The sequence below is a fragment of the Amblyomma americanum genome, chromosome 3 (genome assembly GCF_052857255.1).
Source record: "Amblyomma americanum isolate KBUSLIRL-KWMA chromosome 3, ASM5285725v1, whole genome shotgun sequence".
Lineage (NCBI taxonomy): Eukaryota > Metazoa > Arthropoda > Arachnida > Ixodida > Ixodidae > Amblyomma > Amblyomma americanum.
The window spans coordinates 175983512-176004222 of NC_135499.1; the positions used below are offsets into that span (position 1 = coordinate 175983512).

At 47.7% G+C, this 20711-nt stretch overlaps 2 protein-coding genes and 1 pseudogene across 2 annotated transcripts in view; 2 read left to right on the forward strand and 1 right to left on the reverse strand.

The window, feature by feature from the left end:
* Window positions 1-20362, forward strand: part of LOC144125497 (E3 SUMO-protein ligase RanBP2-like) — a 149547-nt gene extending 129185 nt beyond the window's left edge. The window contains exons 36-38 of the mRNA XM_077658938.1: window positions 4304-4500; window positions 10341-10592; window positions 20045-20362. Coding sequence (XP_077515064.1) covers window positions 4304-4500; window positions 10341-10592; window positions 20045-20113 — 518 coding nt within the window. The 3' untranslated portion in view covers window positions 20114-20362. The remainder of the gene's footprint in view (window positions 1-4303; window positions 4501-10340; window positions 10593-20044) is intronic.
* Window positions 1-20711, forward strand: part of Atg4a (Autophagy-related 4a) — a 181436-nt gene that overhangs the window by 5664 nt on the left and 155061 nt on the right. The window lies entirely within an intron of this gene.
* Window positions 12526-14126, reverse strand: LOC144123491 (uncharacterized; annotated as a pseudogene).

The window sequence follows — 20711 nt, forward strand, 5'->3', positions numbered from 1 at the left end:
GCTTTCATTACTGTTTTGGGTTTTACCCCTATGGCACCGCTCTAAGAGCTTCCTATCCGACAGTCGCTCATAGACAGGGAGCAGTGCTTTAGCAACATGGGGTGGAATGTTGTACCGATGCTTTGGAGCAGATTCGCCTCGGGCTGCTGCCGCATTTTGCTGGCACCAAGAGTCCAGTCCCGATGGGCAGAAGCTATGGTTTGATGCCTCATCAGTAGAGGTAATGTGGTGGTAGGTGGCCATCACAGCCTTCTGCGTAGCCTCTACATCCCCATTATGGGATATTAAAGCCCAGGCATAATAGGAGCTTAACTTTGTTATGAGGCTGCCTGTCAGTTTGCCTTTTCCTCCAAGGTTTTCGGCACCTTTGTGTTTGGACAACAAAGTCCGCAACGCTGTTCCCATACGTTTCTGCACGTGGTTTATGCAGTCTTCTTTTTTTACTTTGATGTATCCATACACATCTGCCTCTTGCACAGCTAGAAAAGCCCGACTATCACCGTCCGAAAGCATTGTGGTATAGCGAAGGCCACACTTCTTCAACGACCTTTCAAAAAGAATAAGGGCTGCCTCAACTTCCATCTCTCCAGCCTTTTTTTGGCATAGGTGCCCAGCCCTCCAGGACTGGTATGATGGGTCACCTTCTTTTGGGCCTCGCTCGCAGCCGGCACAGAAGTTGCACAATACAACATAGTCCAGCACAAGCCCGGTAAACAGTTCGATGACGGTTCCCACACCAATGTGGGATGTGTGGCCGCGTGTCAACCAAGTGCCGTCGTATGATACTGCAATATTGCCGAAGTTCCCAAGGTCCAATTCATTGTAAAGTTCTCGAACCGACCGCGCACACTCTTGTGTAACTTCTTCGGCTGCACGAGCTGCTGCAGGTGTCAACTTTTTTTTCACATAGTCTTGCCACGTTTTATTGTGGAGACCGCGGTGCGAAACGTTCAGCGATGAAAAAATGTCATTTAGAGCTGTCTGCTGGTTGCCAGTGCTCTGCATTGCACGAGCAGCGAGCACATTCACCACAAAAGGGTTGATCTTCTGATCGCCACGTACCCGCGGCGAACTCCATGCAGGCGATGCGTCTCCACAGCTCGCACATTGAAGAGAAAGTTTAACGGCAAGGCCGTATTCTCGCTCATCTTTTACGAAGCTCAAGTCATTGCCGCCACACGTTTTACACTTCACAAGTTTCAACAAACTGTTGAGCGATTCCAAACAAACGATCGTGAAGCTTGCCTCGTCGAGCAGACAGTCCGACGCGCTGCCGTCACGTAAACAACGAGACTTCCGCTCCGTTGGTGGAGTTGAGGCGAGTTCTCGCAGTTTTTGTTCAGTCTTCGTCTTATTTTGGAGCACATCTGAGGGCTCCAGCATCACTGTATCACGGCGGATGCGGGCGCTGCCGCTTACAGCTTCCCGTGCTGCGGAGCGCGTTAGGCCTAACTGCGCGGCCTCGCCGACACGATCGTTCAGCGCAGGAGTTTCATCATTGTCGGGGCGCACAGCAGGGCGTCTCTTGAGGTTATCGACCAGCGACTTCTTCCTTTTCTTGCCGAATTTATGCCTTGAGTGCACCTTGCGCGCTGAACCAGGCATCGCTGCGCGTTTCTTGCACTGCATGGTCCGGCACAGAGTCGCGTCTCCCCGCGGCTCGGGCGCATCAAGCAGACGATGCCAGCCAGCTCCACCAATCGGATGACGACCTGCTGTCACGTGATCCGCGGCAGCCAATAGGATTTTGAATACTACCTTTTCTTTTTTGCTATTTTCTCGGCAACCAATGAGCGAACGGAAGCCGTAGTGGCGGGAAATTGAAGGCGAAAGGCGGCTTTTTCAAATGAGACCAAGATGGCTGCGGTGCCGCGCATGAAACGGGAGCTACGCTTTGCGAAATACTGCTGTTTCGGCGCCGATTTCAGCTCAAATTCGGGCGACATGGATTATATAAATTGGTATTGTGAGTAAAATACTGACCTTAGAGGCGAGAAATTTAACAGAGAGGTAGATAAATGGCTGCTGATTTCGAAAATAACATTTTCTAAAAACTGATTTTTTCGAGATTTTTCGGCCCGAAAGACCCGTGTCCCCCCTTAATATGTGCAGTGTTCACTCTGTTCTTCTCGCCGCTGTTATCCCCCTGCCTTTGGAGCATTCCAAAATCACACTCTTATCCATTGTTGCTGCTTTGCTGCACATTATTGTTCCTCTCGCGTCATTGCATTCCAGGTACCCAAGCATTGCATTGTTTTTTGAGCTTTGGCTTGTGCCTCAGCTTGTAATGTAAAAAAGGAAAAGTTGCTGTCTTTCTTTGAAGATACATCAAACGGCAGCAAGTGCATGCAACTGCAGGTGTGGTTAGGCTTATTTTCTAGGGATAGGCGCACCAGCAAAAAAATTTGGTGTTGTCCAAAAACTGCATTAAATGACCTGCGTTTTCTCTGGGCCCAAGGCAACAAGAATTCATCAAAAAATGTTCCGCACACCTAGCGTACAGTTAGTCTCACAAATCATAAATCAGGAGGGAAAACTGTGAGGCGTATTGCGGAGACAGCTGCTAGTCTCTCTGAATAAAATCCGACAGGTGTTGCATATGCTGCTTCAGCCATCACATTGCACAAATGACTGAAGCTGTCTGTGCCAAACGGTTTTCAATTAATGAAAGGCAATAACTGAAATTGTGTACAACAAATGCACTAATTTCAGAGCAGCTGGAGAGAATTGGCTCTTTTCTAAGGTAGGGCATGGAAAAAACTATGCTGAGGCAAGGTCAACTTCTTGTCAAAAACAGGTTTTGAGAAGAACTTTACTGTGAATTCAGAAGACGATGTGAGCGTGAAGTGCCGATATGATTTCGAGCCTAATGCAATAGAGTGCGTAGTAAAATTAAGGGTGTCGGCTTTTTTCATCCGCAGAATATTTTTTAAAACTGTCTCATAGTATAAAAGCAGCATGATGGAGGGCTACTACTCACAGCTGCAATGCAAAAAGCAGTTTAGTGCTACGCTTGTAGCCTGATATACAATACAGTATGATCTCGATGGTAGGAATTGCCCGGGAGCACCCGATATTCCTATTATCCACAATTCGTATCATTCAAAACAAGACAAATTGAATGCGCGAAAACGAAGAAAATACAGCCTTTTTATTTGCTGCCTATTTTTGCAGCTGAGAAAGTTCATAATGTTCATTTTGAACATTTTTTTTCTCGATATTGCCAAGTAAAATGCGACAAACTGAGGAGAACTGCGTGTTTCTCATGACTACGTCCCGCTGCCCAACAGTGGTGCAAAGCATCGAGAGTGCTAGACATAGCTCTTTCACTAAGTCAGCAAGCATCCTCTTTGAGCCATTGTCAACTTTCTTTAGGATTTCCAGCCTAAGCCCAAAAGAAAATGCTTTCCTAAACAGACGTGGGCATGACTTTAGTGCTGCATAAAGACGGGGATGGTTACCATACCACCAGCCACCACCAGCAGCTGCCTGTATAGTCTGGTGAAGCCTGCTACCTGCAATTGGAGTGGACTACTATATATGGCACTGGCTAGTTCAACATACCACTTTTTTGGCTCTGTTACTTTTGGTCATAAATGTCTAATGATCGTTTGGGCCTCCCTCCTAGATTTTGCCCTTTTGAACAGCATCATTACTGGTTGCCTGCAAGGGGCGCCTGGTGGATCGCATGTTCTTATTGGCTTGAGAAATAGTTTGCACCATCCCAAAACGTAGCGTATTGTATAATAACGCACTCTGGCCAGGACATTTGTAGAATTCGTATTGTAGTGAAGTTCGGATCAACCGTAATAATATCAAGATTCTACTTTACTTTGATCACCCTTGGCACGGGTACATCTTTTTTTGTGCCCTTTCCCGTTTAAATTATAGCCTTTTATTTTCATTACTTTTTCTTTTCACAAGTTTGTTGTTTCCCAGGTGTTTCTCTCGCGTTGTATGTGTTCTATTTGTTGTATGCTTGAATTTATAAGCCCCTCCTGCTTGGTCCAAAGCATTGGCCTGCAGTATATCCAAATAAATAAACAAATAAATAACTAATTTAAATGAATATTTTCTTCTGCTCGCAGTCGCAAATTTGCTCACGTTGATGCTGATGACAGAATGCGGAAGCTCACATATTCTGATGTTTTGTTGTCCATTGGGGTCTTTAAGAATTTTTAGTTGTTCTGCTCTGCCACTGTAATCACCTGCCATTTTATGTGACAGGTACATCTATTGCTACAAAGCAGTCTCGCTTCTCTTCTCCTGTGCGTCTCACTTGGCATTAACATTCTTCTTGCAGTTGGCTCGGAGAGGAATGGCGAGCTAGAAGAAAAGCAGCCCGACGAGGACACCACGAAGGAAGATGAAGAGGAGGAAGAGGAGGACATAGATGAAGAGGAGGAATATGAAGATGAAGACGATGAGCATGGGGAAGACATTATGTTTGAAAAGAGGATCACTTTGGCTGTGCAGAAGCCTGGCGGAGGTGGCTATGAGGTAGGCTGCTTGTCTTTACAGCACCGTTGAGAATTGAAGGTGCATTCTTTCCAAGTGCTCAGACTCTGTACATGTCACATCGCAAAATACCATATTTACTCAAATGCAGCGTGTTTTTCTTTTCTTACCTGAGGTATACAGGTGTCAGAAGTCACCCCTTGCATTACAGTGTTCGTGCAGCTCTATCAAGGAAGGATAAATACCGTATTTACACAATTCTAAGTCAGCCATCGACCCCCCCCCCCCCCTTTCCACTTCACATTTCTGAAAAAAAAAAAAAAAGGAGGTCATTTACGCTTGGCTTTTAATATTAGAATGCGATAGCACTACCCTGTGGCTATCGCTCATTGCCAGCCGCTATCGGCTGCCAAGCGCAGGAGTGCCTGTGCGCACTTTCCTAAACGAGCATGTATTAGTCACTGGACTACTCGTCCACACTTGCGCCGTCGTCCTCACTAGCGCTGCCATTGTGATCGCTGCTGCGGTTCCAGAGCTCGTTGTTCAAACTTTGTCATGCAGCGAAATTCCACAGTTCGCAAACAGCCACATCATGGCATCGCGTGGAACAGCTGAAAATTTTGCCTCGCTGCAGCTGCCACACCTGTATCACCCGTTGCGAACGTCGAACTTGCGGCCCAGTGCGCAGTTGTTCGTTTCTTCAGCATAAAGAATGACAGCCACCTCGCATGTAGCCGTGAAGGATCGCCGGTCCCTTACTGGACCCGGAGCACAAATAGCAAATGACGAAGCACTACATTAAAAACTTGTGAAGCACGGCTGGCAGTAGTCAAATGCATCAAAGCCAAAGAGAAACTACGCATGAGCGACGTCTGCTCTTCCGTCGGCTACCAACACTCCCTGGCGCCGCTGCGTTTCCGAGTGGGAGTGCCGCAGCCATTAGAATAGCGACCCTTCCATCAATTATCGGCGCTCAAGGGAGTGCCAGTTGCGCTGTTGAAAGTAAAAAAAAAAAAAGAAAACTTGGATGACCCCTGTGAAGAGTAGAATGTTATCGGGCCGCCGCCGCTTACCAGCAGACGCAATCTGCGTCCACATGAGGGGTGCGCTGGTGTGGTTTGCTGCTTATCGACAGCCACCATCGGCTTCCTCACGAGAGGTAGGAATGCCGGTTCTGCGTGTTGACTTAGCAGCTGCTCAAGGCCAGCACGAAGAGCGATGCGACGGAGCCGCGCAGCAAAAATCCAACCACACTGTAGCATGCCAGATATCTCGTTTGTCTCGCCTTATGGTGGGATGCTTTGGTTTCGATTTTAAGTCGACCCCCCCCCCCCCCCCCCTCCCCACTTCGGATTTTGAAATTTTGAAAAATAGGTCGACTTACAATCGTGTAAATACGGTATTAAGTGTGTGAATATTCAAGATTCTGAATACGGATAGAATATATTTGATGTTTTATGATATGTTGGTTTATATTCGTATTCGTATATATATTCGGGGCCCCTCTTTTGATGACAATCAGGGGGCCCCTTCTGTACTCTGTGGAGTACAAAAGTTTGTTTTTTTCGGACTAAAATCGACACCAGCCACACTGTGGGAATCGCTTTTAACTGAGTTTTTCAGCCTAATATAGATGCAAGCGGGCTTTGTTGTCTAAACCCATCGGTTCTCTGTGGCCATCTAGGATTTAAACTGTGCAGTTGGATGGACTGGCTTGGATAGGCTTGGCTATTTGTGCTTCATAGTTGCCACTTGAAATAATGGCACACTCTTCTTTGCCATCAAGATGGCCTAAAAGAGCATGCGATCCATTGAAATGGACAGCTGCAGTGTCCGCTGTGGCTTGGACGACGTCACCAGAGTTGCGGAGTAGACGGCAGGGCAGATGGAGGGAGGGGGGTCTGTCTGCTCGCGTCATCCTGACGGATACCTCTCTCGGTCTTCACGAGCGTTGTTACCCGTGGAGGCTGACTTCTTGCTTTTCATGGTGCATGCATTCGTTCTCGGCTTCACCTGCAGCTGTATCACACTGTCAGGTGTCGTGACACGAGGTGGTGGGGACATGACAAAAGCATGACTGGCCCCTAGGAAATTGCTTGAAAGTGTAACATGGAGAGGAAAACCGTTTTTTTTTTTTTTTTTTGCAAAGAGATTATCTTTTTGAAGTTCACAGATTTTCGGAATGTTCGATTATTTGGACAATTTTTTAGGTCCTTTCAGATCTGAAAAATTGGTTGGTGACTGTATTATGCGACGACAAATGTGCACTATCCTGCATTTTCTGACATTGGTTGATGCATTGTGCTGGTCAGCTCTCACTTTTCTCTCACTTTTGGAAACCGAAAAAGAAACAAAAAGAGTTAGAATCCCTTATTGGTCGACCGACGGAAGCTCTGAGTCTCTGAGCCACAAATATTTAACTAAATAACCGGCACAGCACGTAACCTATTGGAGCTGCAGCGGAGCAGTGAGAAACTCGTTACACTTCTGTACCGAGCACAGATTCGATGCATTGCCCTGGGAAAACGAAATTAAATATATGAGGTGCGACACAAGTGCACTGCAAATGTTGCACACTAATGACAGAAATCTGCTTCGTGGCTCGAGTCTGAGGTTGTGTTTGTTGTGCTCAAAAAACGATTAGCTGCTCATTGTAGGTACGCAGCGTGATCGTGAAAACTGAACGGTTTTGCAATAGGGGCTTCGCATGACTACTGGGCAGTTTTTTTTCCTGATGTGTACAGCTGTGAAGTTTGCAATTGAGTTTTTCGGCGAGAGTTTTTCAGTGCATCGTTGCCGACGGCACTGTGCTAATTCTACGGTTCAAGTGTCGAGTGTTCGCACAGCGTCGCGTCCGCGCCGTTGACAGATGTCTAGGAACAAAATTCAGTGACCCTACCATGCATTTAGACCGTTTGGCTGGTCGGGTGGCGCGGATCAAGCATGACCGGCTCGAGGAAACCGTGGTTGCGTTAACCCGCCATGTTGACAGCCTGTCTCGCCGCTGGCGACACTCTGATTTTTCGTGTTTTCGCCAAGTTATCGATCTATTTGCACTGTCAAAAGTGCAACGAAACTAGGGGCGATGCTTTATTGCGATGCAGGCTGATTATGACGAGCGGCAAGCAGATTTCTAGACCGGCTTCCCCAAAGTCGTCTTCCCGATTTGTTAAGGCGCGAATATAGTCAGAAGTAACGCAAGCGAGCGTGCACGCTGCGTTGCATTGGTGAAACAGCTCCGTCTATAGTTGAATGCACTGCAGCGGCCAACGTAACCGGCGGCTGCCACCATGCCCCAACGGGCCCGGCGCAGATTTGGCTCCTGCTCCAATTGCGCGCCGGCGCCGCCGACCGCGTCTACTCACAATGCATCGCACACAGAAAAATGGCAGATGCCAGTGCGAGCGGCATGAGTGGCGCGAGCTGCCCAAATATTGAAATTGTGCCGGTTATCGTTGTGGAACGGTTTATCGAAGCCATCAAACAACACCCTTGTGTATACAACACCAAACCGCTGGATTTTAGAGACCACCAGGGCAAAGAGAACGCTTGGCAACAGAAGGCGAAGCACCGGTCTCTCCACGGGTGAGTTGTTCCCGTGGAGAGAGCGGTCTTTCGCAAATACATCGAGCGCCTAAGCTTTCGCCGCAATCGGTGGACTAGTAACACCAGAGCAAATTTCTGTCGCGCGGATAACACCCTACCCATGTTTCATATAGTAGCCGCAATGCCGTGGATGGAACGAAACGGATGAGGCGACACGGAAAAAGGTGCGAACGGAATTAAAACTGCCCGCGTGTCGATGATCGGTGCACGAGGCGGCGGTCGTTCTGTGCATGCTCCGAAGCGGCGCGCACCGTCTGGGCGCATTGAAATATAGAGGGGGTGGTGCTTCGGCCGGCGCAGCGAAACCGGCGTAGCGTGACTGACTGCGAGTGACGCGCGCCCCCGCGCTGAACGCGTCGGACTATAAATGCGCCTTTAACGTAGCTCCTCGCGTCGAACATGGCAAAGGGCGTGCGACCAGCAGTCTCTTGCGACCAGGCAGCAGCTCGACAACACTGTTGTTCACACTTGCAAGCGCGACCTGCGGGTCGCCTTCTCGTTTCAAACGAAAACTCTCGGGAATGACGTTTTCGCGCGCTTTCGAGAGTTACGTCTGCTTTGGCCGATGTGAAACGGTTAGGCGTAGTGACAACTACGACAGCCAGGGAGCAGCTCAGTTCGTTGCCGAAAGCTCACCTCGCTCGCTACTCGCAAGCATGAATGGGCTCATAATCGGAGGGACACTTCTTTTGTGCTTTTTGGCACGTTTCAGCGCCAGAAATGTTCTTTAGAGAGTAAAATTTTGCTCACCGAGCGCACCCGATGGAATACTACGCCGCGAGTCTGCCCGCGGTCTTTTGGCCACTTTTCAGCATCCAAGAGACTGCGGTTTTCTGGCATTGCAAAGCTTCACGAAAATTTTATTTTCGTTTGGATTCTATCACGAGGGACACCAGCGACGCGATTGCGACCGGTTCGGGCGCGCTTCCGTTCGCATCCGCTGTAAACAGCTAGGGGCACTCACTTACTCCTTACTAGGCAGGTCATCGGTCGTAAGGTTGGTACTTTTGTGGCCTGTTCTGTGCCTGCCTGGGATTAATTCGTCGGCTGTATTAATTTGACACTGCATGCACAAAAGGGTCTCCGCCGCGGCGGCGATGCTTCCGCTCGCCACTTCGCTCTAAGTGGGTCAAGCTCTTCGTGCGCTTCGAGTAATGCGACCTAAAATACATGCGTTTGGGTCGGGACCAGAAGAAATCTTGAATAAAACGATATTTCGAGTAAAGCGATTTTGTTATAACGAGGGATTACTGTATCTCGCCTTATTCCTGGTAGAATGCTGCACAATTGATTCAACAAAGTTGAAATGAAGAAAGCCAGTTTAACTTTCATTTTACAGTGCACTATTTAACTCACACATAAATGATTGCCAATTAGGAGGAACAGAACCGAAAGTAATTTGCAAAGAGTCCTAATATTTCAGACAAAAATGTTAAGAAATATTTGAAAACGTCCCTAGAAGCCACCCTTTCCTCCATCTGTTTCTGAAATACTTTATAATGAAAATAGACGATCTGTACTCGTATTGCTTGTGTGCTCGTTACAAGTTTGATGTGAAAAACTACAAATATCTTCCATCACGGTTGGCATCCCTTTGTAAAAGAACAATACCTTATGACAGTAGAAGCACAGAATAAAAACAAGCAGGACTGAGGATGGACTACAAATGGTAAACAGAACACTGCCGGAATTCTTAAACTTCTGCTGTAGGCATAGTATTAATCCCGAAATAACAACGAAAAAGAAAAAAATTGTTTTTCTGTGACAAAAATTTTTTCATGTGATCGATTTTACGATTTTTCCGCCTGCCGTTTATGTATGCTGTAAGTTCTTGGAGTAGCAGTCTGCTGTTTGAACTGTACTACATGTATCATTTTTTTTTATAAATTTTCCCTTGTGTAGCATTTGTTATTTGCAAGTTTTTCAGGTGTGTACTTTGCTTTATAAGTGGCGTTTTCATGCAGTTGAGCGGAAAACATTTTTTTTTTTTCCTTTGATATCTAGAATCAGTTGTGAGTTTTGTGAACAAGTTATTTCTTTATTATCATTCCATTTTGTGTTTTATGTTGCTAGGCCGAGTGTTCTTTGCGTGTGTGTTCTATACTTTGTGGAGCTGTGAACAAGTCAAGCTGCATTGCCAACTTTTTTTCCCCGCATTCCCTCACTTCGCAAGTGAAATGAAGGTTGTTATTATTAACTAATATCAGCCTAATGGAAATCATCCGCAGCTGAATTCCTGAACTTTTTCCCCATTGTTGCCTTTGCTCTGTCTGCAGCACCTGGGCATGGGCAACCTGCGCATGGTGTATGATGACTCGTGCTTTGGGGCACGCATCCGGGTCATAGCAGACGATGGGTCCGTGCTGTGCGACAATATTGTAGCCGTGCAGACATGCCTGCGCACAGAGCGTCTGCAAGCCTACTGGACAGCTGTGGACATGTCTCTCGACCCTCACACCCGGCGACACTTCCAGGCCACCTTCAGCTCGTCTGCTGCTATTGCGGAGTTTAGTCGAATCTTTGCGGAGGTAAGGCTGCAGAGAGCTTTTATGTCATGGTGGGTTCCTTGGAGTGCTTTCTTCCTTTTACTTCTTTACCCACTTTTCTTCGGGGGGACTAACATAATGACTCGTAATGAACCCATTCTTTTCATCAAATTTCGACAGATAGTTTTGAAAGAATTGAAATTTTATATTGTATACATTATGCTGATATCGTGGGCAGTGTTCTCCGCACTACCGCTCTGCAGCATGCAACGTCTTAGCTTGCTAACCGTAGAGAGGTTCATGCTCGATAAGAACAAAGGGAGAGACGACAAAGTGTGTGCAGTCAGATGCTTTTCGTTGCACTTGCAAATAATACACAAAGCGGGCCAGCTACATACAAAACATCGAGACATTCGTCGGAAGTAGAAGGCTTACATGGGCTTCTTACTGGCTGGGAGTATCAGTGGTGAACATTTGCATGCATGGAGATAGGCGGCCGGGACTTTCCATGCACGCCGCATTCTTTGGGTAAAGCCATCCCTGGGCATGAGCTCGGGGAAGCGGCGAGAACCCCCGTTTGCTGCGCTCACTTGGGTGCCCACAACGAGAAGTCCGCCGGCAGGGCGCAGGATTTTCGTGCACCTGCCGCGAGAGGCGACGAGATTATGTCACCACAACCACTTACGACTCTGGCCGGATCACGAAGTGACTCCCCCGGCTTGGCAGAGTTCCACGTAACTGTCTATAGGTGGCACTCCCACCACTGCTTCCGCTTCTCCCATAAGGGAGCTTACTCCTCGCCTAGCTCGTGCTGTCCCCCGACGCATGATGGTGATGATCCTTCCCTCCTTAAATGTTGGCCTACAGTTGAACTCCCCCATGGATGCCATCGACTTAAGTGTGCACATGTGTTGTGTTGACAACTACAGGACAGCTCGTACAGGCAGGGGCACGTCTGTGTCATTTGATAAGCAGCAAGGTGATAGGGCATCCGTCGTCATTAAGCAGCAGGTACCCTGATGCAGCCTCCAGGGAGGGTGGTGTTTCCACTGACGCACCTTGTTGGAAGAGGGGGGTGGCCGCAGCGAACTGCTGTGCCAAATACTTCGCAGCTTACATTGACTCACGGCCACAGGGCAGCAGGCATGAACATAGAGAATAGACGTCTTGAGCATGTAGTGTTACTGTTAACCAGGATGCCAAGAGCCCACTCGTGCCGATTGGTTCCGATGTGGCAAGAGTCCGCTCAGTTGCTGGGTGCCTGGCACCATCTGGTGACCTCAATATGATAAGTGCATGAGCACTAACGTGCGCGGAATCCCGGTTCTCCGGTAACGCCAATGGTAACACTGCACACTGTGCTAAAGGTGTCTAATGACAGCACGTCGGGGTGGCTTCACTTGAACTCTCCATATCACTCCTGTGATCCCCAAAAGCACGAATAAAAGGCAATGTTGACTGTGCGAACTGTCCGCCTGTCAACACACCACCTGTCACGCACCATAACATGCCACTTTTCAGGTGATGTGTTGCACCATGGCAGGTGGCGTTTTGCTCTGCTACTGCCTGCCAACACGCCACTATTTAAGGGGGAGGCGGGGATCAGGGCTAACTTTTTTGTTCTTTGACCTAGAGCAATGAAATTTGGTAGCCACACTGAAAAGTGTCTTAAATAAAGAAATATGCAGTTTCATTATGATACCTAGAATAGTTTTCAAGTTACATAATGTTTTACATGTGTTCCGCTTGTGGAAAACCTGGCACTGTAACGAAACATGCCAGGGAGCTGCCTTCAATTTCAATCTTTGCTCAAAAGAGCCCTGCAGGGTACAACAGTTCCAAAAATTTTTTTAAACCCATTATTTTTTTTTTACACAGAACATCATGTTCACCTTCACTAACTGTGCCAGAACTTGTCGTTCACAAATTAGCTGTAGAAAAAAAAAAAAAACTAAGCCCTCAACGAGATATTGAAGACTGTCATACCCTCAAGCACACTTCAGGGAATAAATAAAAACAAACAGGATCAAAATTGGTTCAGGCATTCCCACGCTACCCTCTCCACAGACAAAGCAGAATGCCCAAAACACACTTTTGAGAAAACGTCTCTCAAAGTTTTCGGAGCAGTTCACAACTCTCAAAATGCACCAGGACTGTAGTTTTCGCTGTCTTTGGTTACACGTGACTTCTTGGGTCTCTGCCCTTTGATTTCGTGCACACGAGACGATCTTTTGCCTCGCTGATGGTCTTTTTCTGCAGCCCTCTGAAGGGCAAGGGCAGCAGGTTTTAAGCCCAGTGTAGTGCAAAGCTCAGTATAAGCTCGCAAGTTGCCTGCATTGTACCTAGCAACTGCCTCGTAAACTGCTGCTTCTACAGTGAAGAGGGAGGCATGCTGCTGCTTCGATATCAATGTCCAAATCACCGACTGAAGGCTTTCGGCAGCGTTCTGCGTCTTGTTGCCACTACATCGAGCCAGTAAATTAGGGTCAGACAAGCGTTGGTAGACCGGTAGCAGCGCTTGCACAACTCTGCTTGGAAGATTGTACTTGTGTGGAGGTTGTGGCTTGCCTTCTGCCTCAGCTGCACGGTGCCTGCACCAGGTGGGCAAAGATCATGATGGGGCTCAGCATCTGTGGATGCAATGTGATGTAGTGTTGCCATCACTGCCCTCTGCATTTCTTCCACATTTGTGCTATTTCGCAGGGCTAGGCCATAATAATTAGTCAGTCTTTTTCTCAAATCCTGCGTCAAGGCACCTTTCCCACCGAGTGCCTCTTCCTTCTTGGCTTTGTTCACAAGAGAGCGAAGTGCTGTGCCCATCCTTTTTTGCACATGGTTCACACAGTCCTCCTTTGTGAGAGGTATGAACCCATATGTTTGATCATTGCACAAGGCCAGGTAGGTGCGGCTCTCTCCATCACAGATTACATTTGTGTATCTGAGGTCGTTTCTGTCAAGGGAGTGCCCAAAAAGCTGCAGTGCGGCTTCAATTTCCATGCGTCCTGCATTGGCATCAATGTTTTTTTGGCACTGGTGAGCCTTCTTCCATTCATGGTATGCAGGGTCGGTTTCAGTTGGCCCTATTTCACACCCAAGGCAGAAGTTGGACAAGACTGTACAGTCAAGCACAAGACCCATGTAAAATTCTATTACACAGCCTACACCAATGTGTGAGCTGTGCCCACGCGTCAGCCATGTGCCGTCATAAACAACTGTAATGTTCTTGGTGAAGTTGACTTCCATTTCTTTGTAAACATCTTTGACAGCCTTCACAGCACCTGCAAAAAAATTCTGTGCAGCAACTTGAGCAGCTGGCTTGAGCACTTTCTTCAAATGCTCTTGGTATGTCTTCTGGTGCAGTCCTCGGTGTGAAACATTCATCACTGCCCAGAAGTCATTCAGAGAAGTGGGCCCTTTGCCAATGCTCCTGATTGCTTGCATAGATCTGAGGTTTACATCGAAAGCCCTCGCACCTTGCTTTCTTTGCGAGGACCACTGAGAGCTGATAACACCACAAGAACATTTCAGCACCATTTTCACAGCAAGTCCAAGTCTGGTGTCCCGGTCCACTGCTAAGCTTGGCCTCCGGCAAATCGGGCAGAGGGCAGCCCTGATCAGCGAATTTAGAGCACCCATTTGAATTACCACGAACTCATCTGATGCAGGCGTAGTATCAAATTCCGGCAGCGCGGTCAGCGTGAACTTCCGCTCAGTTGCCGACATCGCACCAAGCGACTCGCGAACAGTGGTCGCGCGCGCTTGTGCCGATTCCACGGACACAAAACTTGGCTCTCTGTGTTCCTGAATGGTACGACGCCCGCCGTATGGAATGTCGGCACAGCTCCGCTGATTGAACGCATCTGCCGACGCACCATGTATCACTTCTTCCGAAATGGCTTGAGTGTCGCGTTGAACAGCCTCATCAAGGAAACAGTCCTCTGCTAACAAATCTGACCTGCGTCGCAACTCCGTTGCATTGTCCGGTACGCGGCCGTAGCTTGTCGGCGGCCCAGGATCCAGGGCGACATCGCTGTCACTGCTTGGTGGCTGACTTGGTGGGGCACAGTCCGGCACGCTGACGTCCGATGCCGGCGCCCGCACACCGTCATTTGACGAGTCTGCCTCATCGGCGATCACTTTCAGAGACTTTCGTGACTTCCGTGCAGTAGGGGGTCGGCGCTTTCGCTTTCCGTACGCAATATCAGTCTTTCGTTTCTTTTGAAACGTGCGACCCATGACTACAGAATGTGCACGACTTGCGCGAGAAGAACCGGCCTCGGTATCCAGAGCAGCGTTGGTCCCGTGTCCGGCAGCCCGTGACTGTTCAAGCAGAAGACGTAGCGCCGGATTGTAAAAGCTAGGACTCCACGACAAAGAACGGCGAACGATCGCAAAAATGGCGAAAGGCAGAAGAGGAACACAAAGACACCCGCAACGAAGGAGCCGATGCAGACGACAAGCCTTCCGGCAGCCGGAGGTGACCATGTGACCACACGCGCAGCAGCCAATAGCAGACACGCAATCTGCCGCGAGCAAGCTTTGTCCAATCGCAGCTGTGCATTCGAGCCGCGGGAAATTCAAAAGCTCTCGCGAGCCTTTCATTCACAGGCAAGCCACGCCCATACCATGCCGCCGCCGCTGCCGGCGATGCCGGGGAAATAGCGCAAGAATTCACAAACAAAACAAGGCCAAGATGGCGGCGCTCGCTTGAGCGCCTGAGAAATGGCGCTCGCGCAAAATACAGATGTTTTCAGCTCTCGCTCGCTGCTCAAGAGCTGCGCGGCGTGTTATATATTTAATTTGAAGCACTTTTACAATGAATTACGCGCTGATAATTACAGGAAAAATAGTTTATGACAGCTTCTACCCAAATACGTGGTTTTCCAAAATTCGATTTTTTCGCGATTTTTTGGCTTTCGAAGCCCGCGTCCCCCCTTCTTAAAGCTAATTTTTTTATTTATGGCTAGAATCTTATGAAATTTTGCACACAGCTGCGTTTTTCTCTTCCGATTCCAAAAATGTAACCATAATTGAGCTGGTTGTCTTAGATCAAAAGTTACCGTACAAAGTCTACAGCGTAATTAGGTAATTTCTTACGGAGTATTAATGAACTTTCCCATTTAGTTTTGTTGCTTTTAATTACATGAATTAATAACCAGAGAGTTCCCATACCCGATGACATTTTTCGTTTTTCTCTAAAGGCATGTCATCCTGATATATTATGTCAAGAGTAAAAGGTCGCAGTATTTGACACTGCAACTCGTTAAAATAATCGTAAACTGCCATTTATGCGTGGTCTAAACAAAAAAAGTAGGAATGTCATCGGGTACCTTATTTCTCTCCGAAGAAAATGGTACCAAAGTTATTCTTGTGAGACAAAATGAAGTTATCAAAATCCTGCGTAAGGCTGAGGAGATCGACCAAAAATATGAAACTGAGAAAAATGCATTTGAAGTTTGACCATATGTTATAAGATGAATGGTCGGTAGCTTCACTGTGATATTTCCCACCAAAAATGACACGTTCTTCCCATTTCCAAAACTGTCTTCGGATTCTAAATATGTCAACTAAGACCGAAGATATCACAGACAAACTGATGTCTGGATAGCATATGCTAGTAGGAATTCAGCAAAATTTGTGGACTTGAAATATAACCAAGACAGTGGCAATACTTTATTACTGTCTGGCCAGTTATAGCATGAGGGCTGCAAAAGCTTGGTAACTGAACAGTTCTCGTCCATGATGACGGTGATTTGCACCTGTTGCGAGCTGTATTCTGGAGTGTTTCTTGTTGGTAGTCTACACCTGTCCGGGGCTTTAGTTTGGAGACCTGTTTCCTTTGTGCTTCCTAGAGAGCCTTTTTTTGTCTGCATTATTGCTTAAAAAAGCTGTCGTTGACTTGTTCAGCCTTCCTTGGTCCTTTTCAAGGCTGCGCCGAAGGAGGTTGCAGCCTGGAGTGTAGCCGAGGCCCAAAGCCACGCTCTCATTGGTTTTCCTCCTGCCTTGATTAAATACTGCAACAGCTTCAGCAACTGCTCTAGTCACGCTGAGTAAAGATGCATGATTATTTTTGGATGCTTGTGTCCAGATCACAGAGTGCAGGCACTCGCTCGAATTTTGTGTCTTGCCATCGGCACACCTCTCCAGCAAGGCATCATCGCTAAGTCGAGCAAACACTGGCTCCAGTGCTGTGCGAACAGAGTCTGGCAAAGCTTCTTTGTGAGCAGGAGCCTCTTCACCATTAGCAATAGCACGATTGTATTTGCACCATGAGCTTCGGCCATCTGGACACAAGCTATGGTCGGGGGCACTGTCTGTTGAGGACATGTGTCGAAGCGTGGCTTGGACTGCCTTCTTCATTTCTGGCACATCATGCGTATGGCTACGAAGGGCGTACCCATAGTAGTTCGTGATTTTTTAAATTTTTTCTTGGGTCAGCTTCCCTCTGCCCCCGAGTGCTTCGCCCTGTGCCTTTTTCCTGTCGACTAAGCTTCGTAGTGCAGCGCCCATGCGCTTGTGCACATGGTTAAGGCAGTCCTTTTTTTCAATGGGGACAAACCCATACACGTTTTCTTCCTTCACGGCATGGAATGTGCGGCTGTCTCCGTCACAAAGCACTGTTGTGTAGCGCAGCCCATGTTTGGAGAGTGAGCGCTTAAACATCATAAGGGCTGCCTCCACTTCCATTCGCCCTGCATTGCAGTCAATGTTCTTATGGCACTCGTGCTCCGAGACCCAGTCTTCATATCCTTCATCGGAAGGTTTGGGACCGATGGCGCAACCGAGACAGAAGTTAGATAGAACGACGTGGTCAATCACCAAACCGGTGTACATTTCAATGATGCAGCCCACTCCAATATGTGATGACCGCCCTCTGGTCATCTACGTGCCATCAAAGATAACGTCAATGTTTCTTGGCTTCAGCGAAAGGTCTTTGTAAACATCCTTGATAATACTCACACTAGCAGCTTCAGAGGCAGCTGCAGTGCCCTCACAGACCTCGACCACTTTTCTTAGATGAGTTTGAAACGTTTTGTGGTGGAGACCTCTGTGTGAAAGGTTCATTCCAGCACAAAAATCTGAGAGGGCCGTGACTCCTTTTCCGATGCTCTGGATGCTTTTCAAGGCCCTGATATTCACCTCAAAAGGTGTGATCTTAGCAGGTCCTTCAGTTCTCGGTGACGAAAAACGCGCCACACGATAGTCGCACACCGAGCACGTCACCTCCAGTTTCACTGCTAGTCCAAACTGCTTGTCGGACTTGTTCAAATCGAGCGTAGCCAGCCCGCACTTGCCACACTTCACCGCCGCAAAAAGGTCCTTCAGCACTGCCATGTCCACCACGATAAAGTTGGTGCCCGATTCTGCTTCCGAGTGCACCAGGTCCACTTCAAGAAGATCGAATTTCCGCTGCGTTGCCGACTTTGCATCCATGCCGCGCTTTATCATATCTGCGTGTTCCGTACGCGCGGCGATCTCCTCCGCCATGTAATACTTCGTGTCGTGTTGACAATAACTGCTGGGTCCGGGATCAGATTCTGGAGCAAGTTGACCAAGCGTTGGGGAGGGCGACGCTAGCTGAGGCTCCGAACAATCCTCACCCGGCATGATCGAACGTCGGACAGGCGATGAGGCAGGCGACGCTCGTTGTGGCTGTGAACAATCCTCATTCGGCACAGTCAAACGTCGAGCAGGCGATGAGGCAGGCGACGCTCGCTGTGGCTGCGAACTCTCGTCCGGTACGGTCGAACGTCCCGACGTCGACCCGCGCTTCGTGTTGGGCGGGCGACGCTTTACCCTCCCGTACGCAGTACGCGTCGTCGTCTTCAAATGTGCGTCTCCCGGCATCAGTTACTTTGTACTGACAAAGTAGGCAACGTAAGAAAGAAGAAACCGCAAAAAAGGCCACGAGAAACTTTGCTAAGCGAGCACTGCGCAAAAAGAGACGCGGACAGACGCTCAAAGCGAAAACCACGACGCGTAAAAAAAAAAAAAAAAATGGCGCGTCGGTTGCGTCAGCCAATGGTAGGCCTCGGACGGGAGGCTCGCCTCGCCCGCGCGCCCTCCAGCCAATTAGCGGCCCAGAAAGGGCCTTCACAAAACCGGCTAGGGCGGTCGTTCTCCTTGACCGACGCCATTTTGAGATGCCGCAAAACGCGCACAAAGAAACAAGCTTCAAAACGAGCCCAAGATGGCGCCGATCGGCTGGATGGCTCGCCCGCGGCACGCGCGGGAAGTTTGAACAAATTTTGCCCGTTTCGGGGCACTTCGTGGCTCCCGTTATGTTTTGAGAGGCTACTTTTCAATAGAGATTAAAGGCAAAAATACCCCTGTGCTCTGTGGTGTTAGATCACATTAACCCTTTATAAAGTGCGAGTTGTATGCATGTCCGAGATGGTTCAGTTTTGCTTTGCTCAGAACTACTCTAGGAATTGAATAATATCACTCAGCAGTAGTTCCGTCGTTTGGTTTTGTAAAATAAAAAGGGGGGGGGCACATGCTTGTACCAATAACTGGACGGATAAAGAGCTAAAATTTAGTATGTATTTGTACCTCAGTTTTTTTGATGCATAAGAAATCCTGCATTAAAATTGAAAACTGCTTCAATCAGTATTACGAAATGAGGCAGTTGGCTGAAGGAGAAGGCTCAAAAGCTGCACATTATATTCAAAATTAATTCCTTCCGCCAAAGTGGGTCGCGCGTGAGTGTGCACCTGCCTTTGTAAAAACACATAGAACACTAAGGAAGTCTATTAGCTGAAGATAAAAGCACGCTGAATGGTTTGTTTCATAGGTCGGTAGCATTGAGCATGCAAAATTACAGTATGTCGGTGCACCGTTGGCTGTTAGTGGTCACTTGAAGCCATTGGGAGCACTTGTGATCCGCTGTCCTAAAAAGGGTCAAAGGGACACTGAGGACAAATCAATGTTCACTTGTGTCATAGACTGCCGCATTCTGCTGACAAAGAACTTTCACTGATAGCGGACATTTGTTAGCTAAAAATGAAGCTGAGGCATCGTCAGCATTGGCTGTTCTCACAATCAAACTGCAGCAACGTAAAGACCTGTTTTTTTTGTTTTGTTTTTTTCACATGGACCTCTGTGACTGGGTTATGCTGTCATTTACTTCATAACTATACTCATTGAGTCCTTTGTTTAGGGTGTCCAGAGCTTGAATTGAGTGGCGGGAAAAATAAATGTTCATTTCTAGATTCAATTAGCTCAGCAGTATATGTCTTTTGCTGCCGAACAAACATCAGCATAGTCGCAGAAAGCCAGACGACTTTCTCTGTGAGCAAAAATTCTGTGAAGTTTTCCTTAGTGTCCTTTAGAGAACCTCATGTGTTCGAAATTAATCCAAAGTCTTTTACTATCTCTGAAAGTCTCATGAAGGGTCATTCTTGCTGTATCTGTTTGCAATCATTTGTGAGAGCTATACTCTGTACCGACGCGGTGTCCATTCTCAAGAATTCTGCTTCTTCTTCTTCTTGCAGGCCAAGGAACTAGCCGTAAACAGTTCCATAGTGGAGACCATTGACGAGCCTCCGAGTCGCCCAAAATGAGGGAAGCCCTTGCTGCTATTTTTCTTTAATTTATGTGACTGATAGTGCTGCTTATTACACATTTTGATGGTGATCCATTGCAGGACCGCAACTACATTGTCTACTGCGCCAACAATCAGCACTTTAGGATGATTCTTTTAGGCAATTTTTAAGTCGAATTGTTTAAAATTTAAGTGTACATAAAGGCTGTTATGAGCCAGCCCCTTGTAGTGCGGATGCCAAAATAAAAGCCACTTGTGATTCACAGTATTTTTTACTTGTATCCTTCTGATGTTGGTCGTGCACCTGAATATTCAAACAGTGAAAGCCTGTAAAGCGCAAGACTTGGATCTTTGGGCGATGTGCATCATCGTGCGACAGCCCAGGAATGACCCGGCGCTGGACTTGGAACTTATTTTCGGTTAACAGCAACCAAGCATGTACTTGGAACAAGGTGCCTACAATAGTGAGAGTAGAATTGCATGTTTTTTTCCTTGAAGAAGGTTTCTAAACACTTCCAGTCATGTAGTTCAGTGTGAAAGAAGACCAGGAGGCGTGCTTGTAAATTATGAGAGCAGAGCATATATTTACAACATATTGTCACTTCCTGAGGAGCCGT